The sequence below is a fragment of the Rhinopithecus roxellana genome, chromosome 9 (assembly GCF_007565055.1).
Source record: "Rhinopithecus roxellana isolate Shanxi Qingling chromosome 9, ASM756505v1, whole genome shotgun sequence".
Taxonomy (NCBI): domain Eukaryota; kingdom Metazoa; phylum Chordata; class Mammalia; order Primates; family Cercopithecidae; genus Rhinopithecus; species Rhinopithecus roxellana.
Genome location: NC_044557.1, coordinates 65,442,239 through 65,470,041, shown reverse-complemented (window position 1 = coordinate 65,470,041; position 27,803 = coordinate 65,442,239). Strand labels below are relative to the sequence as shown.

The window sequence follows — 27,803 nt, the reverse complement described above, 5'->3', positions numbered from 1 at the left end:
GCAGCCTGATTTTGTTAGCAGAAAGAGTCCACTAGACTGAGAGCACAGCCCTTTGCACTGGTGGCCATTAGTGGCTTGCTTGGTGTTACTGTGGCAGCTGTCCAGACACTTTCCCTGCACTCTCTGTTGTCCCGGGGATGCTAGTCCATCCAGAGGGGTTAGGTTGAATGGAAGGAGGCATCCGTGAATCATCCCCAGCAGAGAATAGGAACTTAGCAAAACTGAAAACAAAATGGAAGATAAATGCAGTAAGACCCTTTGAAGGAGGGAAAACTGGGAAGCGGACAGGGAGAAGACTGCTGAAAGCCCCAGATGAAGTTTCATAAGAGTTTTCCACTGTGATTTATTGACGTGGCTCCAAAATCTCAGGTTCCCTTTACTTTTAGCCCTAGTAACTAAGAGATAGGAAAATGGAAAGGGTAGATGTGAAGAGCCAAAGCGAGGGTCCTCAATAGAAGCAGAGGCCCCAGGACTCCATGATGAAGTAGAGGACTGACCTAAAACCCAAAGGCATCCCGCCACAGGAAGAGGATGATGCTGTCCTGCAGATACGGAGTGAACTTGATCCAGAACATTTAACCGAGGTATGGGGGCTTTTCCACCCTGCCACACCTTCAAATGCCCAGGCTTTTCACTGGCCTTAAAAATCCATGAAAGCGGGTTTCAGATGGTAGCAATAAGTGAAGAAAGAATTGATTCATGCAAGTAGGTTGTGGCAGAGCCAAACCTTTATCTTCATGGTTGAAAGTGAATAGACGATACATAAAATCATAGATCAAGAAATAGCAGTATTTATTTCTGAGACATATAGAGGTAAACAAGAAGGAATAGGGTGTGGGTGCAGTGACTCATGCCTGTAATCCCAGCACTTTGGGAGGCCAAGAGAGGAGGATCACCTGAGCTCATGAGTTTGAGACCAGCCAGAGCAACATAGTAAGACTCAGTCTTTACAAATTAGCTGGGTATGGTGGCGTGTGCCTGTAGTTCCAGCTACTTGGGAAGCTGAGGTGGGAGTGTCCCCTGAGTCTGGAAGATTGAGGTTGCAGTGAGCCATAATCACACCACTGCACTCCATCCAGCCTGGGCCACAGAGGGAGACCCTGTCTAAAAGAAAAAAAAAAAAAAGGAAAAGGAAAAGAAGTAAAAAGAAATCCAGTACAGTTGCTGGAAATCATAATCAGAGAGAAGAGTGGGGGAAACTGCTGTTTCTTTACAGATTGCTTTAAGTATTATTTGATATTTTAAACTAAATACACTTCTTTGATAAAATTATATTTTAAGAAAATACTATGTGGGTCATTTGCAACATGACTGCAGCCCAGAGGCAGCCTGTAGTTGCCAGTTGTCAACCACTAAACCACCAGGTTTCTGGAGGGAGGCCGTAGGCAAATGGGCACCGGACCTCCTGAGAAGTAGGAGACCAAAACCCCATTTGGTCCCTTTTCAGGAAACAGTCAGTGAAGCGTGAGTTTAAATTCACAGACCACAGAGTCAGACCACAGGGTTCCAGTTCCATCTCTGATGCCTGTCAGCCCTGTGACCTCTGACAAGCTACTGAGCATACCTGTGCTCCCATTTTCTCATCAACCCTCACAGATGTGATTCAAGAATTGAGTTATTCATGGACCGTGCTTAGAGGGACACCTGTGACACACTACGTACGGTAACTATGTAAAAGCTTGATATTAACATTATTGTAAAGTGCAATATTCTTAAGCCGTCTTTGGTAGACTACAATGGCCCCAACACCAGTCAGCTGGCAAAAGACAGGAGGAGTTTGTAATGGGAAACTCACTAGAGAGGAAGGAGAGAGGAAGGTCAAGCTGACCTCTTAGGTGCAATCCCCAGGCTTTCCTGGACACCCTATCTCCTTGATGCTGGAAATCACCCCCCATCCAACCTCTGCACTGTGGGTATGCCTCACGGGAGAAAGTCTTCCATGTGAAAACACTTAAGCTGCCTCTCATTGCAACATGAAAATGCAGTGCCCAGCATGCAACACGTCTTGGTTTTTGACATACTCTGAAGGGTGGAAAGAGCAGAAATGGCAGGAGAGACCCAGGCTTCCTGGTTCCATTTTACTTTTTTTTTTTCCCTCACTATATTGTAACAAGGACAGAAACCCTGACTTAAGTAAACCTCTAGTTCCTGAACTTGTCAACAATGAGACAGGACCCTGGGAAGAAAGACATTCTCAGGCTGGGAGAGGGGAAGGGGATGTTGAACTGCTGAATGTAAACATCATCAGACATTTTTTAAACTTGTAAGCGAAGCTGAGGAAGTGGGAAAAGTGATGACCACACTCCAACCTCATATATAATACTAATATGTGTGTGTGTGCGCGCACGCGTGCGCGTGCGTGTGTGGAGAGAGACAAAGGGAGAAAGAGAGAGGGAGTTGAGTCTATTCTCTCTTTTCTACTTCAAGACCTCATTGCAGTGGTCCCTATAAGTAGGGAGGGAGAAAGGAAAGGAAGGGAGAGAGGGAGGGAGGGAGGGAGGGAAGAAGGAAGGGAGGGAGGGAGGGAGGAAGGGAAGAAGGAAGGGAGGGAGGGAGGGAGGAAGGGAGGAAGGAAGGAAGGAAGGAAGGAAGGAAGGAAGGAAGGAAGGAAGGAAGGAAGGAAGGAAGGAAGGAAGGAAGGAGAAGGGAGGAGGGAGGAGGGAAGAAAGGGAGGAATGGGGAAAGGAAGGAAAGAAAAAGAAAGGAAAGAAAGGAAAGGAAAGGGAAAAGAAAAAAGGAAAAGAAGGAAGAAGAAGGAAGAAAAGAAGAAAGGGGGAAGGACAGAGAGTAGAGGAGGAAGGAGAGGAGGAGGAGAAAGAAAAGTGAGAATGGAAATGGAACTTAAAGGTTGAGACTTTTTCTTTTTTTTTTGTCTTTTTTTTTTTTTTTTTTTTTTTTTTTTCCTTTTTGTGGAGAACGGGGTCTCGCTGTATTACCCAGGCAGGTCTCGAACTCCTGGGCTCGAGCTATCCTCCCGCCTCTGCCTCCCTGAGAGCTGGGATTACAGGCGTGAGCCACCGCGCCCGGCGTGACTTTTTCACTCAAACACAAACAGTCCCATCCTAACATTCTTCTGCCTAAACATCTCTAGAAATAAGTTACTACCTGAAAAAGCTCTTCATTCCACTGGCAGAAAGCTCCAGTTGTTAGGAAACTTTCACTTTGTGGCAGGCACCTTGCAGCACTCCCGCTGCAGGGAGAGCAGCTGCCCATGGGCCCGGCTGCCACCAGGCCTCCCACAAGCTGCTCCCAGCCGGAGGTTGTACTGGCCCGGATTCCATGGCAGATGCAGGACTCCTCTGATGGCACAAAATAAAGCACTCCTAGGCTTTGAGGAAGCTTTCTTAGACTGCTGGGTCTCCCCAGCCCTTGGATTGGGCTTGCCTCAGAGTCTGGGGGTTCTCCTTGCCTTGCTGAGCTCCCCCCACTCCATTCCGTCACAGGTGCATTCCCTTAGTAAGATCCTCCTATGTTTAACCTCATCATGGTGTCTGCTTCTTGGAGCATCTGAACTGACACATACTTAAACTGAGACAAAATCTCTTTGCTTTCACCTGTTGGTCCCAGTTCTATCCCCAGGAATCACTGTATAAGTCTAATGTACTGTGGCTCCAGTTTTTCTAGCCAAGTATTCATAAAGGCACTGAACTGTCCTCTGTGTGTGCACATATGTGTATGAGCGTGTAAATGTATGCGTATGTGTGTAAGAGTGGGGCTGGGGTGAAGAGAATGGCAGGAGAAGTAAAATCTGATGAAGAAAGGGTGAGAAGACAGACCCAGTGAGATAAGGGAAACCTGAAGCTGATGACTTCCTGTAAAACATAAATGCTGAAACTTGGCCCTAGTGTGAAAGCCTCAGTAGATACACAAAGGGAGCATAGAAGACATTGAAAGGTTGGTCAAGGACTTTCATGGGCCCAGCAACCTTCAAGGAATAGATAATTCCAACATTGTTTGAATTGTTGCAGCACATAATAAAGCATGGAACATTTCCCAGCTCATTATAATCAGCTGGTATAACACAGATATCAAAATGCACAACGGTGAGGCGCGATGGCTCATGTGTGTAATCCCAGCACTTTGGGAGGCCAAGGCGGGAAGATCACCTGAAGTCAGGAGTTCAAGACCAGCCTGGCCAATATGATGAAAACCCTGTCTTTACTAAAAATACAAAAATTAGTCGGGCATGGTGGCAGGCGCCTGGAATCCCAGCTACCAGGGAGGCTGAGATGGGAGAATCATTTGAACCCAGATTTGAACCCAGGAGGCGGAGGTTGCAGTGGGCTGAGATCGAGCCAATGCATTCCAGCCTAGGCAACAAGAGCAAAATTCCATCTCAAAAAAAAACATAAACAAAAACAAACAAAAAAGCACAACGATAGCATGCACCCACATCCACAGAGACACATACACACACCCAGGAAACAGGAGACCAGTGTTAGTTACAATAACACAATGAGAACAAACATTTACTGAGTATTTACCATGTCTCACAGACTGTTCTAAGGGTTATATACCTCACCTTAATGTTGGGAGGCAAGATCTCTCACTATTATCCCCTTTTTATAGTTGAGAAACTAAGAGAAATCAAGTAATTTACCCCAGGCCACAACCCCAGTAAGTAGTGGGATTGCGATGAATATAGACATAAAATCCTCAGAAAAATATTGATGAACTGAATCTATTATTTAAACAACTGCTATAACAACAACATGACCCTGTAAAGCTTATCCCAGGAATGCAAAACCACTCAAAAAAGATTAGGAAATTTATTGATTGATATCACTATATTAAGAAAACAAAGGAAAAAACCCAATATAAAAATTATTAACAGCTGCAATAAACTGAATGTTTGTACACCCCTAAAACTGATGTTGAAACACTATCCCTAATGTGATGGTATTTAGAGGTGGAGAAGCCAGAAAACTAGCCAGCTAAGAAGAGGGCCTTAACCAGAGCCCCTCCATGCTGGCACCCAGATCTCAGACCTTTAGCCTATGAAACGGTGAGACATCAGTTTCTATTGTTTATAAGCTACCCAGTACTTTGCTATGGCAGTCTGATTACACTAAGACAACAGCCAAGAAACCAACAGCACCATTATGCTCAACAGTGAAACACTGATAGCATCCTCTGCCAATCCCGACCAGTGTAATAAAAGAGAAAGATTTAAGAAATCAAAACACAGCCTAGCCAACATGGTGAAACCCCTTCTCTACTAAAAATACAAAAATTACCCAGGCATCACCTGTAATCCCAGCTACTCAGGTGGCTGAGGCCAGAGAATTGCTTGAATCCAGGAGGCGGAGGTTGCAATGAGCTGAGATCGTGCCACTGCACTCCGGCCTGGACGACAGAGTGAGACAGTGTCTCAAAATATAAATAAAATAAAATAAAATATATTTAATAAGCAAAGATACCTCTTAAAATAGTACCAAAAAGATAATATGCTTTTGGATAAACTTTTAAAAATAAATATAATAAAAGTACAAGTTCTAATGAAAAAATGTTTTAATGATACTGAGGAACATCAAAGATGATTTAAATAAATAGAGCAAAACATATTTGTTTTTATAGGAATGCATGATGTTAATAAGATATCAACTCTATACTAAAGTTATTCATAAAATTTAATGAATCCCTTCCCTTCTCCTCACTCCCAAATCAGGTTTTCTTAAGAACTACAGAAGCTGATTCCAGTTTGCATTAAAAAAAAAACCAAAGTAACCAGAATTTTTTTTTGGAGACGGAGTCTCGCTCTGTCGTCCAGGCTGGAGTGCAGTGGCCAGATCTCAGCTCACTGCAAGCTCCGCCTCCCGGGTTTACGCCATTCTCCTGCCTCAGTCTCCTGAGTAGCTGGGACTATAGGCGCCCGCCACCTCGCCCGGCTAGATTTTTGTATTTTTGAGTAGAGATGGGGTTTCACCATGTTAGGCAGGATGGTCTTGATCTCCTGACCTCGTGATCCACCCGTCTCGCCCTCCCAAAGTGCTGGATTACAGGCTTGAGCCACCGCGCCCGGCCAGATTTTTTTTAAAGTAGACTAATTAGATGGCACAACATTTCCAGATATTAGAACATTGTATAAACTTAAATAAATAGTTGTTTCATAGGCATAAATAGATCAGTGTAACACACTGAAGAGTTAAAAAATAGTCCTAAATACACAAAGGAATTTAATCTATAATAAAGGCTGGATTTCAGACCAGTGAGGGAAATATTAAGTATTGCTTAATAAATGGCATTGGTACAATAGTTTGGCCATCTAGAAAAACAATTATGTAAAAACCTCACCTCATTTCTTCATTGAATAAATTCCAGGTGGATCAAAGCTTTTAGTGAAAATGTGAAACCATAAAAGAATAAAATAAATAGAATGATAGAATAAAATTTAGGAGACATTTGTGTAGGGGAAAACGTTGTCTGTATTTAATTTTAGAGCAGAGAAAGCCTTCCTAAGCAAGGCATAAAACATAGAAGTCATTAAAAACAACAACAACAACAAGATGAGGCTGGGCACGGTGCCTCATGCCTGTAATCCCAGTACTTTGGAAGCCCAAGACAGTGGGCGGATCCCAAGGTAAGGAGTTCGAGACCAGCCTGGCCAACATGGCAAAGCCCATCTCCATTAAAAATACAAAAATTAGCCACGTGTGGTGGCACACGCCTGTAATCCCAGCTACTCGGGAGCCTAAGGCATCGCTTGAGGAATCACTTGAACCCGGGAGATGGAGGTTGAAAAAGACTGATAAGATGCACTGCTGGGACGGTAAGCAGCAATAAGCATATTTGACCATTATTGATTGGATTCTAAATTAAAGTAGCATTTCTGGAGAGCAGTCTATAAAAGGCTTCAATATGCATAGTCTTTGCCCCAAAGGTTCCACTTCTATGAATTTGTCCTTCAGTCACTTGCATATTCATTCTATGAAATATCATGCAACCAAAAAAATGAAGTGACTATATTATTGATATGGAACTATCAAAATCATAAAACAATATGTGTAAAATCATTTTTGTAAATAATAAGACAAGTGAAAAAAAATTTTTTTTTTTTTGGAGACAGAGTCTTGCTCCGTCACCCAGGCTGGGGTACAGTGGCACAAACTCCGCTCACTGCAACCTACACCTCCCAGGTTCAAGCAATTCTCTTACCTCAGCTTCCTGAGTGGCTGGGATTACAGGCACACACCACCATGCCTGGCTAATTTTTTGTATTTTTAGTAGATACAGGGTTTCACCACGTTGGCCAGGCTGGTCTCAAACTCCTGGCCTCAAGTAATCCACCTGCCTCAGCCTCTCAAAGTACTGGGATTACAGCGTGAGCCCAGCCGACAAATGAAAAATTCTAAAACTCTCAAATGCATGTTCATTTATATGTGGTACAATGCCTAGAAAAACATCTGGAAGAATATCCACAAAAATTGTAAAGTTCTATTAAAAGTGGTAAGAAAGAAGTATAAAAGGCAAGTTTATCTTTTTTCTCACTAAATTGATAGTTAATTGTGTAATAACTTTTTTTTAGTATTTGTAAATTTTAAGCTAAGAAATTCTACTTATAGAAATTCATTCTAGCAAATGATCTAAAAATCTCTTTTGTCTTCGTTCACTGGTCCTTAATTCAGGAATATAAAAATCTTGAAAGATTGTATGCCTAAGGATTTTTATAGAATTATGACTTTATAACAGTGAAAACTCTAGCAACAACCTACATGTAATCTAAATGTAAGTCAATGATAATAAATCCACAGTATATAATGCTCTGCTGACATTAAAATATTTACTGAAAAAGTCATAAAACTCATGGACAAATACTTATAGAGTTAGTTTGCAAAAAGTTAAAAATACGGCTAGATGCAGTGGCTCATGCCTGTAATCCCACTACTTTGGGCAGCAGAGGTGGGCCAAACACTTGAGCCCAGGAGTTCGAGACCAGCCTGGGCAACATGGCAAAACCCCATCTTTACAAAAAATACGAAATTCAACTGGGCATGGTGGTGTGAGCCTGTAGTTCCAGCTACAGCTACTCAGGAGGTTGAGGTGGGAAGATCATCTGGGCCTGGGAGGCCAAGGCTGCAGTGAGCCGAAATCGCACCACTGCACTCCACTCTAGGCAACAGAGTGAGACCCTCTCTCAAAATAAATAAATAAATATACGCAATATAATCAATTACTTAAAGATTACCCTTCATTTACATAAGTACTTTATAGGTTTTATGGAGGAGAACCATTATTTGTTGCTTGCAAGTGATTGACTTCCTAATCAAGCAATTCTTAAATTTACAGCTTCAAGAACATTTAAAAAAAAAAAAAAGTAGGAGAAAATATGCTTGGATCACATGAAATCCTAGATAATCTAAGAATGTATTTAAAATAATGAGTTTAACCTTCTACTAGAATTAAGTATATTCTTCCCCTTAATCAGTAGCCAAACTAATTAAGCTGAATTTTTCTGTTCATGCCCTCTCTGCAAGATTTGTAGAGGAAAAATATATATATATATTTTATATATGTATATATATTTTATATATGTATATATATTTTATATATGTATTTTTTATATGTATACATATTTTATATATATACACACACATATATATATCTACAAGGTTAACTATAAGAGGAAAATTGAAGAAAATAGCCTCAATAATTCACAGACTGGATAATGAGTTCCTGATTAATGCAGCTGGCTCTAATGCCATCAACACTTTTAAGACACATTCTTAATTGCTCTACATGTTTTAATGTTGTATCTCAGTTTAGAAAAGTACCAAATTACTTCCATAAATTGCCATTTTCCACAGATGTTACCTTTAACGTTATAAGCAACATGTACGTGACAGATGTTTTAACCCGCAGCTCTAGGAGAGGTTTCTAATATAAAGTTTAGTTGCAGAGCCCTGGAACCTTATCTTTGAAAAGTGACTTCATTTTAAATAGCCCTACTATTTAGATAAACAACCAAAGTGTTTCCTAAGCACTAATAGGCCGGAAAAAAAGAAAAAAGAAAAAAATACACCCACACACACACATACAAAAAAAAAAAAAAAAAAAAACAGGAAAAAAGAAAAGAAAAAAAAAAAAAAAACAGGGAAGGGATGAAAGCCTGACCAAACCTGAGAAATGAAAAATAGTGGCAGACCTTTGAAATCGAAATAAAGCACAAAACTTGAAGACTCACACTATCTTGCCTCATTCTGGACCTGCCTCCACATTTCCCACAACTTAATTATTGAAGACTGGAAGGTAAATGTGCAATTGCTTTTTTTTCCTAAATTATGTTCTTTCTAATTACAGTCTTAAACCTTGACCTAACAGTCTGTCTCATCTTTGGGGTTTCCGCGTTTAGCTCGGTACTCAGCTTTGCGTCTGGCTACAGGCACTCAATAAATCACATAGTCAAATAGGCTTATGTGGTGGCCACTCATTTGTTGTTGTTTGGATGTATTCATCCTGAGCTCACCCTTGACTAGGTTCCTTGAATTTGTGGTCATTGATCAGGGGACTTTAAATGCTGATCTGAGTCACTGCTTTCATTGGCAAAGGAAGGAGGGCTGTGAATTAGGGGTTGTTCTCAGACCCAGTGACGTACTGAGAGAAGAGATCATGGCTCCACACTCTTCTAACAAACTCTTTTTTACTGACTGTAAATGCTCTACAGCTGAACTCTGCACAAAACCCTAAGCACTTTCAAAATCTCAAAATACTCTCTATATATTTAAAGCAAACAAAGATAAAGCTCTCCTGTGATCAAAAAAATCCACCTGAGTAAATGGAAAGAAACGCAATTCAAAACAAGTTACCATTTTTAATTTACCAAATTGGCAAGGACTAAAGAGAGGATTATAATATGTATTGTTAGAGACGGAATGTGGAATCCTAATCTCAGATACACCATTGGTGGGAGTCGTTAATTAGGAGAAAATATCTGGATGGCAATTTGGAAATATGAACCAAATGTCTTCAAAAAGTGCATACCTTTTGATTAGGAATTTCTATTCATTGGAATGTATTTCAAGGAAATAACTAAGAAGTGTGCAAAATTTAGCAATAAGGACAATCATTCAAGACCGGGCATGGTGGCTCCCGCCTGTAATCCAAGCACTTTGGGAGCCCAAGGCAGGGGGATCTCTTGAGACCAGGAGTTTGAGACCAGCCTGGTCAACATGGCAAAACCCCAATATTCCTGCTGAAAAATACAAAACTTAGCTGGGCATGGTGGTGCACATCTGTAATCCCAGCTATTCGAGAGACTAAGGCACAAAAATTGCTTGAACCCAGGGGCCAGAGGTTGCAGTGAGCTGAGACTGCACCATTGTACTCCAGCCTGACTGACAGAGTAAGACTCTGTCTCAAAAAAAAAAAAAAAAAAAAGGATAATCATTCAAGTATTGACCTTAGTAGTAAAAAACAGGGAAAAATCTAAATATACAACAAAGAAGAAATGGTTACATTAATTTGGATATTTTTACCCAATGTAAAACTATTGGGCCATTAAAAATATTTATTGTCGTGGAAAGCTATCTGTAATAAGTATCAGTTTAAAAAATAAGTTACTAAACAGTACATAAATCACTGTCTTATCTTTTCATACATAGTGTAATTGTATATACATGCACAGAAAAGGGAGCAAAAATACAGATTTCAAAATGTTAACAGTATTAACATCTCTGAGTGGTAGAAAATTGTTATTTTCTGATACTTTTACATTTAAGTATAAATTAACTACCTCTTATAGAATCTTTTAAATAACACTAAAAAGAGGCTAAAATGAAAGAAAAAATTTAATGAGTAAAATCCATAAAGATTAATCTCAAGCTTTCCATATGTGAAAGGAACAAAAGTACTCACACATGCATAAGACCAACATATTTGCCATTTAAAAATTTAAACCTCTGAACATTTTTTAAACGTGAAATTAAAGTAACAAGTTGAAATGATAGCCAGGATTTTAACAAGACGGTTAATAGTTTTAGGTGCAAAAAGAGCTCTCACAAGTCAATGATAAAAATATGAGTATCTCAATTTATTTTTTAATAAATGAAAAATAAGAACAGTCCTCTGTTAACCCATAGGGTGCAACTGTACAGATGTTGGAAGGTACAACTTTGGGTAGACACCAGAGGGAAGCACAGCTGGATCTCAGCCCCAAAGTCCCCCTCAGCCAAGTTCCCTCTCCTCCAGAACATAACACAATCATAGGTAGTAGCCAGGGTAAAAGCAAGAGCTTCACTAAAAAAGAAATACAAATTACAAAATAAAAATCTGAGAAAATGTTTAATCCCTTTAACTATCAAATTGCAATTTTTTTTTTTTTTTTTTTTGCCTTGCAAATAAACAAAATACAATTGTCATTTACTTGTGAGACAATGAGAAAAAGACACCCTTAAACACTGTTGGGAGAACACAAATTGTTAGAATCTTTCTAGGTGTCATTTTCAAATTATGTATCAATGACATAAAAATATTTATGTCTTTTGTTCTTGTACTTCCAGAAGTCTATTCTACAGTAATAACCAGAGACAAAAACCTTTACATATAAACATGATTTATTATACTGAACATAAATATTAAAAATAGAAGATGATAGAGTTCACCTTTAAATGCCATGTAGGAGAATACTTAAGGGACTGGTAAAGTACCAATAGTATAGTATTAAGTGGAAAATGCAGAATGGCATGAATGATGTAAAAAACAGAATCATAATTTGCACACTCTTTGTAAAACCACGTTGATATACTATGCATGCACATATTAGAAACTGTAAGAAAAGACAAAGTATTAACAGGGTGCTGGAATTATGAGTGACTTTTCTTCTACACACTTTTTTCTATTTTCCAATTGTTCATCATGAGCACATATTATTTTCATAATCAGAAAAAGAAACGTCCCAGGAAATGCTTCTTTAAAAAGTAAACACATATGATGCAAAACTGTATCATAAAATAGTTGCAATAAAAGTCAGCCTGGGCAATAGCATTGAAAGCTAGGAGGCAGGTCATTCTGAAATGCTTCACAACAGCAATTTATGAAATAATTCATTAAATATACAGTACAATAAAAATCTCTCTATCAAAAATATTTGCTACAATGACAACAGCAAAATCTAGTTAGCCCTGAAAGCTCTAAATAGCATGTTTAATTTTGTTCATCTTTCCAAACATGCATGGGTGTGCTGCAGTGGAAAAGCTTGGAGCTTGTAATTCAATGTGTCCTGGGATTTGACCACATCGGTATTTTATTGCTTAGGAAGGATTAGGAAGGCTAAAAAGCATAACAAGACTACTGCTGCCCCAGTTCAACTTCAAGATGCTAAAAGTGATAAATGACTTGTGTCCCAAATTTTGTGAACAAAATCAAAATGCAAATTTGTGTTGTGTGGCTGAATATGATACAAAACATACCTTATAGAATGTTTGCTAAAACTACAGATAAACACAAGATAAAAGGAGATTGTAGTCCTTCCCTCAAGTCTCCCACAAGCCCCTTAAGGATAGGTGCCTTTATTTAGACTTTTTTTTTTTTTTTTTTTTTTTTTTTGAGACAGTTTCACTCTTGTTGCCCAGGCTGGAGTGCAGCAGCATGATCTCGGCTCACTGAATGTCGGCCTCCCAGGTTCAAACGACTCTCCTGACTCAGTCTCCCAAATAGCTTGGATCACAGGCATGAGCCACCACGCCCGGCTAATTTTGTATTTTTAATAGAGACAGGGTTTCTCATGTTGGTCAGGCTGGTCTCCAACTCCCAACCTCAGGTGATCCTCCCGCCTCGGCCTCCCAAAGTGCTGGGATTACAGGCATGAGCCACCACACCCGACCCATTTAGACTTTTAACATCCAAAGAAGATCATGATTTTTTGAAAATATTATAGTATTTGAGGTTTGAAGAATTTCTATACAATATGAAGAAAAGGATGGGGGAGGGTAGGACCAGTTGGGAGTGGGAGAGAGGGGGCAATTGCAAATTCACTTTTGAGCACACAACCAAAATGTATACCTACTAGCTCCTGTTTCACCACCTCTGTATTGATTCTGCAGCCGAAGATCGCTTTGGTTTTGCTCACATTCTACAAAAGTTCATTTCCACCTTTTTTGTTGTCGTATTTTTAGCCTCCTCTTTTTTGTTGTTGTTTTTTTCCTAATGCAATGTTGGCAACTTCAGTGACTCTGGGAGGCCAGTTTCCCCAGCAAGTTCCCATCAGGTACTTTTTGTTCCCTGCTGTGGATGCTTCTTGGATTGGTTGATAAGCAAATAAGTTCATGTTGGCGACAACACTTCCATTCAAGACGCCTGCAGTAAATCCTATGATGCAATCTCCTGCAGTTTAACTAACAGACCCAAGCTGGTCTGGCATGATCTATGCACCAGCTTGCAGAAGCAGTCAGATGAGTCACTGTGTGGCCCTCCGGGGAGAAGCAAGTCTATACTCTAAAAAATAAATAAATGTTTATTCTAGAAAATAAAATAAAATAAAAACCCCTTGACCTTGCCTAGAATTACCTTTTGTTTTTAAAGGAAGTCATATTCCAGGCTCTCCCTGTCCCTCCAAAAGAGCTCAAAACTGGGCCCAACACCAAGTCTCTCCCATGAACATTCAGGCGGGGTCTGAGGCAATGTGGCTGGCAGGTTTGTCTCGGGAGAGTTTGCTTCAAGTGAAACTACGTAGGCACATGCAGCCCACTGAGTGGAACAAACTGAGTTTCTTTCATTCTTAGTCATTCCTCAGCCTCAAATTATACACATGTTGGAAACTCCTACACCTACTTGTGCTATTTTGAAAAATAATTGGATTTAATAATTGAAAACCCGTATGCAAATCTAAAAGGACAAGGTTGTGGAGACACAGATAAGGAATCTACAGGTCACTGAGGAATAGCGCAGAACCGACAGGCAGCATGCCAGCGTGAAGGGCAGTGTGGCATTCCTGGGACAGAGAGGAGAGGCCAGGGACTTCTGCAGGGGATCGGGTCAATTCTACCTGCAACAAGCAAGTAGCAAGCAGGCTTTTCCGTTTTATTTAGAGACGTGGGTATCATTTTTAAGTGTCTCCACTTGATAACTATTTTTATACATAACCTTTAACTTTTTTAAATAAATACATCATAAATGCATAAATAAAATTTATTCTTAATTTCAAAAGCAGTGCAAGCTCACATCAGCACAGAATGAAAACACAGAAACAATAACAGACAAAAAAGTACCTTTATTTTATCCTTAAGAGAGCAAACCACTGTTAACTTTTTGTGTTTTTTCTGAATTCTTTATTCTTCATCTTTTTATGCCTATAAACATTCTGATATAATAGATCATGAACATTTATCTTATCATTAAGGATTTTTTCATTAATGTGATTTATAATGCTTGCATATTGTCCCAGCATCTCACTAAACCATTTACTAAACCAACTCTTTATAGCCAGGCTTTTAGGGTTATTCTGGTTTTTTTGGCTTTTAAAAATCATGTTGCACTTTATGTCTTTGGTTATGTCTTTAAGACAAATTCCTGAAACTGGAATTTAGTTGTCAATGGGTAGACCCATTTCAACTGGTTTTGCAAAACTGCCTTCCAGAAAGTTTGTGATAATTTATAATTCTCCAAAAATATTTTTTACCTGAACCCAGTTTTGTTCATTTTAGTCACTTTGACAGGGAAACTTAGAATATCTCTGTTAGATAATCTGTATTTTTCTTATCACTAATACAGCTTACAGCTAATATTATTTTCTGTCTTTATTAGCCACTTATACAGCTTTTACTAATTGTCTACTTATGCTCTTTGACCACTTTTCTATTGAGGTAGTTGTCCTTTTTTAAATTATTTTCCAAAATATGTAAGATATACATATTCTTAAAAGTATACCCCAGGACTCCAGAGCAACTTAAAACTCCTACTCTGCAGAGGAAACATAAATGTCCTGAGACCTAATCAAAATTCCCTCCAACATGAGAGCCTTTCAGGGGCAACTGACTTCAGAGACTTTTAAATTCTGTAACACAGTAGGATACCAGAGGAGATTTTATTCCTGTCCTAAATGAATGATCATTGTGCGCCCTGAAGTGAAATAATACGTTACCTTATCCTTGAAGTGAAACTGCAGCTGCTATTCTTATCCTTATATTATTTGAAACCTCTTCTGAACATTTACTAAATTACTTGCTTGGCAACATTTTTTGACAGTGGATGTCTGTGAATTACATTTTATTGAAAGGAGTAATAAGGAAAGGGAGAAGGGGGAGAAAGAAAAAAAGGAAGGGGAAGGAGAAGAGGAGGAGAAGGAGAAGAAAGAGGATGAGGAAAAGGAGAAGGAGGAAGAGGAGAAAGAATAGGAGAAGGAAGAGGAGAAGGAGGAGGAAGAGGTCATCCCTTTCACCTATTTAAGGTTTTCAGCTTACTAAATTTTAGTCAATGTTCCATTCATTCTGATATTGCCTCACTCTCGCTTCATGAGCCTGTGAGAATGAACCACTTCCTGGGCTGTCTCTGGGAAGAAGTTCTCAGTGTCCCTGCCCGCCCATTTTGTCTGATTTTCTTGTACCACTTTTCTACCAGCCCAGTAAGGCTGTACAGGAGTCCTCTAGTTAAACCATTGATTTCACCGCCTCGCTGCCCTTCTGAATTCCATGTGATCCTCTGAATTCCTCCTGCCTTCCAAAAGTCTGTTTGTCATCTGAATCAGACCACCACTGATTTTGGTAAAGGAGGTGAGGGGGCTTGGGAGCAGAAGCAGGTCCCACTGTGCCTGTAACCTCCTGTCTTGCTAATGTTCATGGCCCCCGCTGTGAGCCACCACCAGCCCAGACCCCTCTGGAGGGAGAAAATGAGACAAAGAATATTGGAGCAGATAATTATTCTCAGAGATCATTTAGTTCAACTCCATTTTACAGATGAAAAATAATGAAAGAAAAATCCTCTGATCTTATGTTAATTATCTTATTGGCAATGCAGGAAAGAGGCAAAATCTACCTGTGTTCCTTGTTTCTTTGAAAAGTTAGATCCAAGAAGTACAGAAGGCAGTTATTTTATGGGGCTCACTGAACTGAGAACCAGAAACAATGATTTGGGGTGAGTGTGGGAAGAAAAGTCCATTTTAACTCCCAGTAATGATATCAGAATTTTAACCAGGTATTTCACAGACTCATGTTCATGGTTTAAGAAGTAAACATGCAGTGCTTATCCTGCTCCCAATCTTCCAAAAAAAAAAAGCATGTTTTTTCAAACTAATCAAAACTCCAATTTTTCAATTTTTACTTAGAATCCCAAAATGAAATACAGAAGAAAAAATGGAAGATGCTTTTCTCCTCAAACCAGGCTTTTAGATCAAAATCCTATACCTGCTCCCTCACATGCCCTAAGATGCATTTGGATGATCCCTAAGGCTCTTCTAGCTCTAGGATTCTAGATTGCAAATTAAAACCAAAACCAATTATCTAGGAGACCAAACAGCCACATGCTGTCGCACCCTAGGCCCCAGCAGCAGCCCCTGCCAGCCACTCACACGCCACTGAGAAAACACTGGCAACTTAACAGTAGTTAAGCAGTTTCTTCCCGCTCTCTCTCGTCCTTTCCTTTCTCCATGCCTCTCTCCTTCACTTCAACCTTTCCTTGTCTCCTAAAACCCTGACCTAAATTCATGGGCCTTAAAAAAGAAGCGACTCTGGCTCTCAGGGTTAGTTATATTTGTATATTCAGAGTTCAGATGAAAGGCTGGCGCCAAAATAAAGAGAAGCCACAAGCAATTCTTGCTTTCCGTTTCTGTTCCGGAGGGTATCTGCATTCACACTTGTAAAGGAAGCATTTCCTTGGGAGTGAAAGTGAAGTGCTCCCCACAAAGTTCATTGCCATGTTCATTACAAAGTAAAATAAGGCACTTCATCTACCACAGGCATTGATTGCTTTCCACTGAATGCCCATTCAAATGCATGAACAACCTTCAGAACCCTGACTTATTTTCAAAATATACAGTGAAATCCCGTGAAATGCACCAGCTTTTCTAGCACTTCCTATAAGAATTCTTAAAATGTGTTATTTGATTAGTATTGTATGTGGCAAATCAAAAGGTGCTCTTTTTACAAATAGTATTACTACTGCTCACCAAAACTCATGAAGCTGAATCATTTCTCTTTTCCCAGTATAACCAGGGATGGGAGGCAGAGATCCCCAAAGGAATGCTTTCTTACTTCTATCCCACTTAACCCATTATAATCCAGTACTTTTTTTTTTTTTTTTTTTTTTTACCACTTACCATTAAGAAACTTACGGCATAAAACACACTTTCAGTCAGGCACGGTGGCTCACTCCTGTAATCCTAACACTTTGGGAGGCCAAGACGAATGGATCACCTGAGGTCAGGAGTTCGAGACAAGACTGGCCAAAATGGCAAAACTCTGTCTCTACTGAAAAAACAAAAAACGTAGCCAGGCATAGTGGCACACGCCTATAGTCCCAGTTACTCAGGAGGCTGAGGTAGGAGAATTGCTTGAACCCAGGAGGTGGAGGTTGCAGTAAGCCAAGATCATGCCATTGTACTCCAGCCTGGGCGACAAGAGCAAAACTCTATCTCAAAAAAAAAAAAAAAAAAAAAAAAAAAATACACTTTTGTTATTACCTATTATAATCCAGTACCTTTTACCATTTACCATTATAAGAAACTTACAACATAAAATGTACTCTCCTGGTAATGGAAAAATAAACAAAACTGATCTGAAGAGCCTGGATTCATCCAAAGGAAGAAAATATGCAGGCAGATAGATGGTAGGATGAATCCGAAATTTGGAGGCCTAAATTTGAAGACCAGTGAAGCTGTCTGAGGGACTCCCAGGTACATGTTGTTACTAAGCAACCCACCAGTCCTCCTGGGCCAAAGCAAAAATTCCTATCCAGCCTGTTGCTGCTCATTAAGGAATTTTCCATGGAGAAGTCTGCCAAACCAATCACTGCCCTCTTTCAGGTTAAGCCTAGTTTTTGTTCTTTGTTTGTTTGTTTTTGTTTTTTGTTTGTTTGGTTGGTTGGTGTTTTTTTTTTTTTGAGACAGAGTCTCGCTCTGTTGCCCAGGCTGGAGTGCAGTGGCGTGATCTTGGTTCACCTCCACCTCCTAGGTTCAAGCGATTCTCCTGCCTCAGCCTCCCAAGTAGCTGGGACTACAGGCGCGTGCCACCATGCCTGGATAATTTTCATGTTATTACTAAAGACGGGGTTTCACCATATTGGCCAGGCTGGTATCACACTCCTGACCTCGTGATCTGCCTGTCTCGGCCTCCCAAACTGCTGGGATTACAGGCTTGAGCCACCTCACCTGGCCAGGCCTAGTTTTTATAATTGAACAAGAGTCATTGAAAACCTCTTGAAAAGGAAAAGAGTATCAGTACCCTAGTGAATGCCAGGGATTATGAGTGAGAACTCTAATTAACTTAGGGTAAGGCTTTTCTTATACTAAAAATAACTTCAAATTTTTCCAAGGTTAAACCTAGTTGACATGATCTTACCTCTTGGCCCAGATAACAAGGATGGGCTGCTGATGCTGTAAATACTGAAAGAATGCAGCAAAGTTCACTAACTATAGTAGCACCTAAAATCAGACTCACATTTATCTCTATGTGCAGAAGCTGTGCAGCTGTCAGTTCTCACCAAGTAATACGGGAGGAAAAAAGAAACAGGAAAGTGACATTAGGGAGACAAACCAAAGAAGGAAAGAAGGGAAGGAGGAGGGAACAAGAAGAAAATGTTGATTTAAATGAGGGAGGAAGTAAGGAAGGGGAAAAATACTATGTAACCATTGTTAATTTTTTAACCAGAAATGTATGGCTATAGTCAGACCAAAGTCATAAAGAGGAACTGAGGCAGTTGCCTGAATTATCTAAGACTTTTTAAAAAGTAAATTTAACAACCTAACATCCAAAAAGTCTTATTTGGATTTGCTATACATTTCAAACAAACACTTCTTGAGGTGATTGGGTACTGTTAATGTTGTTTAAATGCTTCTATGTATGTTTGATTTATCCAACTACTTTTCTAAATTCTCCTTTTACTTTCCTGAGCCTAGCAGAAATTGCTAGACATAGCTTTTCATTGATCGCTCTAATACTTACTCCTGGTCTCCCTTAAGTCAGGTGGCACTGGGACCATTTGAATGGCCTGGACTCTGCAGTCAGTTTAAAACAGACCCTCACTGTAGGCCAACAGAAGATCTAGTACCATCTTATCAGTGTAATACTTTAAGCTACCATGAGCCTTAGAAATGAAACTGCAATCATCATCCTATCAAATCATTTCACCAGGGACCAACATCAAACTAGAGCTCTTTACCTTTGACTTTGTGCTACAAAATAGAATCTGAATTCAGTGAAACAACAGTCCTCAAAAAAGTGAATACCAAGCATGGTGGCTCATGCCTGTAATCCCAGCACTTTGGGAGGCTAAGGTGGGTGGATCACTTGAGGTCAGGAGTTTGAGACCAGCCTGGACAACATGATGAAACCCCATCTCTACTAAAAATACAAAAAATTAGCCAAGCGTAGTGGCACACACCTATAATCCCAGCTTCTGGGGAGGCTGAGGAAGGAGAATCTCTTGAACCTAGGAGGTGGAGGTTGCAGTGAGCCAAGATTGTGCCACTGCACTCCAGCCTGGGCAACACAGCAAGACTCTGTCTCAAATATATATATATATATATATATATAGAACATCAGCTCACACATGAGTGGGATTCAGCCAGAAACCTGAGCTAGACCTTTGGCAAGCCTAGCGGAGGCCCATGTGGGTGATATCACTTCAAATCAGTTCTTTTGCAGCTCTGGAAACATACTCCCCTTCAAAAAAGACCCCTTTCTTCCAGAAGCAGCAGTTCAACAAAACAATGAAAGTAAACATGTAGAGCAGGCCTAAGAAGTCTTATATCCACGTTAAAATCATATCTGAAGCTGCTCGTCCAAGGTAGCATAAAGTAAACTAAAAGTCCACAGGTTTCTTTCATTTACACACAGGATATGCACCTGAAAAGTTGCATGTAAATTGCATCTATTATGTAAACTAGCATTAAGTTTCACTTGAAGCAGTGTTGTCCTATTTAAGGCAATTATAATGCCTGGAACATTGTTTAGATGCAGATTCCCTGTGCTTTCTCCTAGAGAATCTAATTCAACACTGCTGGGTTGGGACCCAGGGTGCCTCAGATGGTATATGATATGTTTTAAACTCAGGTGAGTTTTAGATGCAATGATTTTAGAAATTCCTGTGGAGATTCCTATTTTTAAGCATGTGCATCATCCTCAACTTGTTTTTCAGTTAGGTTAACTTTGCCTGTATGTCAGTTTACTTCATTGAAGATGGGAAACTCACTAAAGCACATGCTATGCAGTGTTCCTCCAGACACAGTGGACAAGTTCATGTTTTCTGATGGATAGTTTATAGAAACTGAACAAGAGCAAGAGGAAGGCAGCAAGGGCAAATTTTACCTTGCACAAGCCTAATGTTAAGGAGTGGAGATGGTAGCTGAAGGTAGGTTACGCTACCAGTTTTAGGGAAGTGGGCGTGTCTGAGCAAACACTATCTGTACTTTGTCTCCTTTAGTTTGAATCCCCAGGGATCCTCCAGAGTGTGTGCATTTATTCATCTCTGAATTAAGGAGTGTACAAGATTTAATCCGTTGTAGGGAACAGAACTGTGGACCCCTCACCATTAAACTGGTGATACTCAGGGAAAGAAACAAGACTGATGAGTGTTAGCTGGTTCATCATTTACTCATTGGGTATTACTATCTCTTGATTACCAAGACCACTTACAAGAACAATTTTGACCATTTTGAGTATGCAACTGTCCAGATTAATACATAGAGAACTGATCATGTTAATTTATTTGATAGTGCCATTATCTCTGACTCTGATTCACCCACACAGAGCTCCTTTCTGGTCCTAGACCATGCTAACCACACTGTCACCCCAGGGCCCTTGCAATTGCTCTTCCACCTGCCTGTAACACTCTTACCCCAGGTATCTCAGGGCTTGATGCCTCACTTCACTCAGGCCTCCACTCAAAGCTCACCTCATTGGAGAAGCTGTCCATGATCACCCTATACAAAAGACCTCCCCCATTATTCTCAGTCCTTCCAGCCAGTTTTGCTTTCCTTCATAGCACTTATCATCTAATTAATGTTTACTTTTTTGTTGATTTACTGTCAACAAGTCTGCCCCTTCCAGCCCCGCCGCGCCCCTCCCCACCCCCGGCCACCGCCCAGCTCCCCCCCACCACACACACACACAAAGTACCATGCAGGCAGGGACTAGGTTCTATTCACCAGTGAATCTCAATGCCAAGTATATAGTGGCATTCAAGGCATACTCATTCAAACAGTGAAAGGGTATATGTATTGGTTTGAAAAAGATATGATAAATTCTTGACGTTTCTGACCTTAAAAGATATTTTGCATAGCCAAATGTAAACAAGCATATGCATTTATAAAACTAAAGACTAGAGAGTTTAATTAAAATGTAGAGTCATCCCATTACTTGAAAGGTTATCCACATGAGATACCCATAACTTCAGCCATTTTCTGAATAATAGCAGGACTCCTTAACAAAAAACACACAAAATGACTAAACTTATCATAGGCAAAAATGCGATGAGTAGGGAGAGGCAGTATTTATCATGACCTGTATTGTTTTTGTTTTTGTTTTTTGAGATGGAGTCTTGCACTGTCACCCAGAATGGAGTGCAGTGGCGCAATCTCAGCTCACTGCAACTTCTGCCTCCCAGGTTCAAGGGATTCTCCTGCCTCAGCTTCCCAAGTAGCTGAGATTACAGGCGCCCACCACTATACCGGGTTAATTTTTTGTATTTTTAGTAGAGACAGGGTTTCACTATGTTGATCAGGCTGGTCTTGAACTCCTGACCTCGTGATCCACCCACCTCGGCCTGCCAAAGTGCTGGGACTACAGGCGTGAGCCACAGCGCCCAGCCCCTGTACTGTATTTTTAAAAACTTTTTTGTAACTATTGTATTTTTTGTAACTATTAGGCATTGTGTTTATTAAAAGTATGTCTGTCCAGGTGTTGCTTTCCACTACAGTTTAAGCCCCCTGAGAACAAGGCTCATCTTATCCTTCTTCACATGCCTCTATTATGCCTATGTGAATGTGTTACGAATAGTAGGTAACCAGAAAATACACTTACCTAATGAAAAACACCTGTGAGTATCAAATCACATAGTACCTATATGTTCTCTGAATATATTTTATACATTTTGGCAGTAAAATAATAAGAGTTTCTTAATTTAGCATTGTTTCGCTTGTACACATGCTTGCTGACAAAGATCTTAAATCTTCATAAAATTTAGATGGAGTAGAGAATCTTAAAATATGTACAAAGACAAAATGTCCTAAAAATACTTTGTTTTAATTGGCGATAGCATCAACACTGCAGAACATCAAAAGCAGAACGTTTCAATCTGAAACGTCCACACCATAAAAAAGACCATGCTACTTCAGTCTAGACTTGTTAACCAGAAATATCATCCTGTGCAATCCCAAAGATTGCCTAAATCTCAATGGGATTATGAAAGAATATCCAGTGTGTGTTCGTTCATGTTATTTCCAGAAACTACAGACAGGCCTGGTAAGGCGAATTTTCAACGAGGCTCACGAAGCCTCTCACTTGCTCAGAAAGGAAGCCCCATGGTGTGCCCAGGGGCCCGTTTCCTTACAGTCCCCACCGCATCTCACACACATAGTTGCATAAGCTTCAGACCCACCCCTGCCAGGGCTCCCTTAGAATATTAATATTAAGAAAACTGGGCTAGAATTCGCAGAAATGATCCAGAAGTCACGTATTGACTTAAAGCATTTTCAACAGCCCCATGAGAGAGAAACAAACCAGGTCGAATTTGTCTCTTTGCACCATTGTAACCATTACTTTTCCCAGGATACAAAATTTCGTGTTGGAAACCACGACTAGATAAAAGCAACGTTCATTAAATGTAAGCAGACGTAATCCCAGATACTTATCACCCATAAAAACTAGGTGATGTGTGTGGTGAAACCAGATTGCGGGCGCTCAGTACTTATTTCTGGTGGTAAACACATTGTTCTTACTGCTGCTAAGTATAACTGGTGAAAATAAAGACCGGCCCGTTTTCATTCAGAATTCGAGTCCTGTTGTATCACAAAACTAAGCAAACTAAACGTTAATTGCGCAATTAATTAAACTAGATTTGCAATCATCTTTGACGCACGCAAGGATCAAAACAAACCCCAAAAACTTGCTGTCGCCTCGGGATTTGGCTACTGAAAATTTCAAACTCGAGTCGTGTTTCCTTAAAGACTAGAAAGATTTGGGGAAGAGCTGGGGGTATTCTCAGACGACCACACACTCTCCTCTTCCTACCTTGCCTCAGACCCTCTCCCGTGTTGGTAACGCTAGTTCTTCCCCTCCGGTACGCTGTACTCGGTTAATTCCTCATCGGTGGCTAACGGGGTACAACTATCTGGCAGTTTTTTGCCTTTTAAGTATGACAGCGCATTTCCTTAGGTTCGCCTAACCTACCAAGCGGCTTTATGTTGAAGCTAGTCCTTCCCCTCCACCCCTGAACAGGTCCGCTGGGCCTTCCCACTCCTCCCTCGTGGTCCCTCAACCTGGGACGGGTCCCCACCACTTCTCCATGACAGGCCTAGCGGCCCGCGGCCTTGGGGCACCGGCCCTCTCCGGCGACACGCCTTCAGGAAGGTCCCCTCGGGGTGGCCGCAACGCCACGGCAAAGTTACCGGGGAAAGCAAAAGGGCGGCCCCGCGCACTTCCAATAGGACGCAGCCAGTTCCCAGGCCCGGACGCGCCCGAGAGGGGGAAGGGAGTGTCCCCGCCGAATCCCGAGAAAGGCCGCGGGACCCACCTCCGGCTCCCTCCCGCGCCCGCCCTGGCCCCACCTCCCCCGGTTCGCACAAAGCCTTCCGAGGGCGGGGGTCGGCCCGCGGGGAGGCCGTCAGGACGCGGCCGGACCGGGCCCGGTGACCCGCGGGCGACTCCGGCCGCGCAGGCGCGTCTGGAGTGCCTGTCCGGGACGGGAAGGACGCGAGCCCAGCGTTCCCGCCTCCCCGAGCCCCTGGCCTTGACGGCGAGAGCACCCCGAGAAGGCTCGGCGCGCCCCACGCAGTCCCGCCTGCGGCGTCCGAGTTGGCGGCCAACTGCGTGGAGGGCCGCGAGCTCCAGAGGCGTGCAGACGCCGTCGGGGCGCGGGTGAATCGCTCAGCAGCAGGCGCCCCTTGGCGCCCCGCCGAGGCCCTAACTCGAGGCCTCACATGAGTTCCCCCAGTTTGCGAACCGTCCTTTCCCCCGGGCACCTGAGGAAGGTGGCCAAACAATGAGGGGCGGACCCGGGGGAGGGAGGCGGGGGAGGGGAGGAGGGAGGCGGGATGTCGAGGGAGTGGGAGACGGCGACGGCCGCCCCCGCGCCCCCCGGCCTCCCAGCGCCTGGCCTCCCTTCGGGGCCACAGGCCGGCGCGCACTCACGCCCACCCTCCTGCCCGGTGCGAGAAGATGGCCGTTTCTGCCTCAGTATAAAAGCTCTTTGTTGCGGTCACACAAAAGCGGCCAAGCCCCACTTTTCCAGTAGGCCCTTTGGACAAATCGAAGGAACTCAAGCTGAACTTCCGAATGGCCCTAAACGCCAGATCGGTGGGAGCAGCTAAAGCAGAGGGGGAAGAGCAGGCCTCCCGCGCCCATCTACCAAAACCTCTGGCAATATCCAAGTATTCATCCGGGAGCGGGAGCTGAGACCATTCCTAAGGGAGGAAGGAAAAGGAAAACCCACTTTTACTATCAAGGCCCAAAGGGGATATTAAACATTCACATTGTTGTAGGGTTTCTCCTCTTAATCAGGGTAGAAACATAATGCGGAAAAGTCTGGATCCACCAAAAAGAAAAAGGAAAAAGAAGGAAAAATACCAACAATAGCAACTTAAAAAAAACAAAAACAAAAACATAACAAACCAGTTGCCATCAGCCCAAAGTGGTAGTAGCAGCAGCCGGCGCGTGTGATCCACTTACTTGTCCGACTCTTGTGACATGTTTGATCCAATGAACTTGCTCCCCTTTTCCTGGAGCCTCAGCCTCTGGTGAAACTGGACTTTCAAGTCTGTGCAGGTGAAGGTGTGTGAGAGCGCCCGAGATGGCAGAACAAGAGCTACAGGTAATTCTGCTTTTCCGTCCCCCCTCACCACTCTCGCTCGCTAGCCCGCTCACGCCCTCACCTAGCCGGAAAGGTGGGATAAGGGGGGGCCCCTCACATGGGGCCCGAGCTCGGAGGCGGCCGGGCGGCGCGGAGTCCTCCTGGATCGTGGCAATGGGCAGACACAGAGCAGAAAGTGGCGGACTTGGGCGGCCACAGGTAACTTTCTCGCAAGGAGCTGAATTCTTTCACTAAAGGGTACAAGCCCGAGGGACGAGCTGCGCGATGATTGGCTGGGGAGCTCCCTCAGGTGAGCTGCCATTGGCAGAGGCGCACTCAGGTAAGGCCCTTCTCCAAGTGAAGGTAACTCACTCCGAAGTTTACCTGAGTGGAGCGGCGGCATGCTTGCAGCTCGGCGGCAGCCTGTGAGAGCTGAGGGTCAGTTCTTCGAGTAGACCTCAAGCTGCGTTTTCCTCCTTCTCCAAGGCAGGGATGGGAAGGTCGGGGGTACTGGTTGAAGCGAAGAAAGGGGTTGGGGGAATGCAACACCTGCAAACACTAGGAATTATGGGTCGAGCGGAAGAACTAATGAGAGCCTAGCTCAGGTATCCCAAGTCAACCAGAATCAAATGCGCAGTACGCCACAAGGCATTTAATGCCCACAGTAACAGGGCTGTTTGACAGTGGCAGAAGAGGACGGGACTAAAGTTACTTTGTGCTGAGAGGGGGAAAGAAGCACAAAGTTTGGTCTGTTGCGTAATTGAATTTTTAACATTCTTATCCACAACAAACACTTTTCGTGTCCTGCTGTGTAAAAGACATCAGATATATTACAGATTTTCAAGCAGGTGAGCATCCTTTTACGAGCTGGGCAGGTGGGGAGTGGCGTGGTTTTGATGGAGTGAGGAGATTTGGTTGAATGGACACTAAGATGGCCAGGCGCGCCTCTTCGATCTCAACTCTGCAGCCTGGGATTCCAGAGCTGCAAACAACCACTGAATTCGTTCTGTAAACCTGTTGTCATTTGACGTTTCCAGGCAGGCATCAACATTTACACTGTAATTCAATAGACGCTACTACTACAAAGGTGCTTTATTCTTCCAGCCTAATATGGTTGCTACGGAAACACTGCAGGATGAAACTGATTTTTTGTGTGGTAATGTTTCTCCTGGTTGGGAACAACGCAAATTAGCAGAGGTGTAATTTCTAACCGCCGCTACCAAAGAGTGAAGTGTTTGTGGAAGTTCTGACTGGGATCTAGCTCGTACATATGGATTGTGGAAATAAAGGAGGACGTGGAAACTTGCCACATTTTATTTCAAGTTAATACTAAAGCTGCCAGACTTCATACAACTTTTCTTTTAATCTTTATGGATCACATATTTTCTGAAAATTACACGATAAAACAAGGTTTGGTTTGTTTCATGTGTCCATTTTCAACAAATAAATTTCAAAATTGTATTTTTTAAAAACAATATAAACACACACTTTAAAAACGAATATATTTTAAGACAATGCAGGTACTATTTTAATATAATATTTTAAGATAATGCAATACCTATCATGTTCCTCTCCTTTTTAGAGGCAGCCACATTCCACTTTTATCTGTCTCTTCTGTCATTCACCTCCCTATTTCTAAATAATTTATACTGCCATCTCTTGATTTGCCAATAGATGTTGTGCTCTGACTACCTGTTGCTTCAGATTAGGATTTAGCTCTTTCATGCCAAGCAACTTCTCCTTCCAACACAGCACTTTCGCAGTTTAGGAGCTAAGTGACTATGCCAATAGCAATGACAACAGAGCCAATAGTGTTCTATTATTGTTTTCTTTCTTATGAAACCTTGTATCTATTTACTTAATTTATTATGCACCTATCCTGATATTTTTCTACAACTGGTCTATCAAATGACTATCATGTTTATTTTCCAAATGATCAATCAATCAATTCCAATTTTCCCCTGAAAACAATTCCTCCAGAAATTCATTGTTCTTCTGTTTCAGTGGAGATGAGTTGCTCTGTGAATCCACTGCTCAAGTGTCATCCTGGGACACTCCTTTTTTTTTTTTTTTTTTTTTTTTTTTTCAGAGTCTCTCTCTGTTGCCCAGGCTGGAGTTTAATGGTGTGATCTCAACTCACCGCAACCTCTGCCTCCCGGGTTCCAGTGATTCCCCTGCCTCAGCCTCCCAAGTAGCTGGGATCACAAGCATGTGCCACCACCTCCAGCTAATTTTGTATTTTTAGTAGAGACGGAGTTTCTCCATGTTGGTCAGGCTGGTCTAGAAGTCCCAACCTCAGGTGATCCACCTGCCTCGGCCTCCCAAAGTGCTGGGATTACAGGCATGAGCCACCTCGCCAAGCCTGCGACACTCCTTAATTTGTAGTGTGAGAAACCCCATTTCTGTGTTTTGTGCCCTCTTTCTTGGTTTACTGCTTCATTTTCCATGGCACATGTTTTAGTAACAGCCCAAGAAAAGGTACAGAAGGTAAAATTTGAGTTCTTTTTTTTTTTTTTTTTTTTTTTTTTTTTTTTTTTTTTTTTTTTTTGAGACGGAGTCTCGCTCTGTCTCCCGGGCTGGAGTGCAGTGGCCGGATCTCAGCTCACTGCAAGCTCCGCCTCCCAGGTTCACGCCATTCTCCTGCCTCAGCCTCC

The 27,803-nt window shown here is 42.0% G+C and overlaps 1 protein-coding gene across 4 annotated transcripts in view; it reads right to left on the bottom strand.

Moving 5' to 3' along the window:
• Nucleotides 1-26,553, bottom strand: part of GRHL2 (grainyhead like transcription factor 2) — a 191,880-nt gene extending 165,327 nt beyond the window's left edge. The window contains exon 1 of one of the 4 annotated variants that reach the window (XM_010374178.2): nt 25,029-26,553. In XM_010374178.2, coding sequence (XP_010372480.1) covers nt 25,029-25,048 — 20 coding nt within the window. In that variant the 5' untranslated portion in view covers nt 25,049-26,553. Of the gene's footprint in view, nt 1-23,749; nt 23,829-24,708; nt 24,757-25,028 lie in introns of those variants that run through there. The other 3 variants (XM_030937320.1, XM_030937322.1, XM_030937321.1) reach the window with 3 other exon arrangements.
• Nucleotides 26,554-27,803: the final 1,250 nt, after the last annotated feature.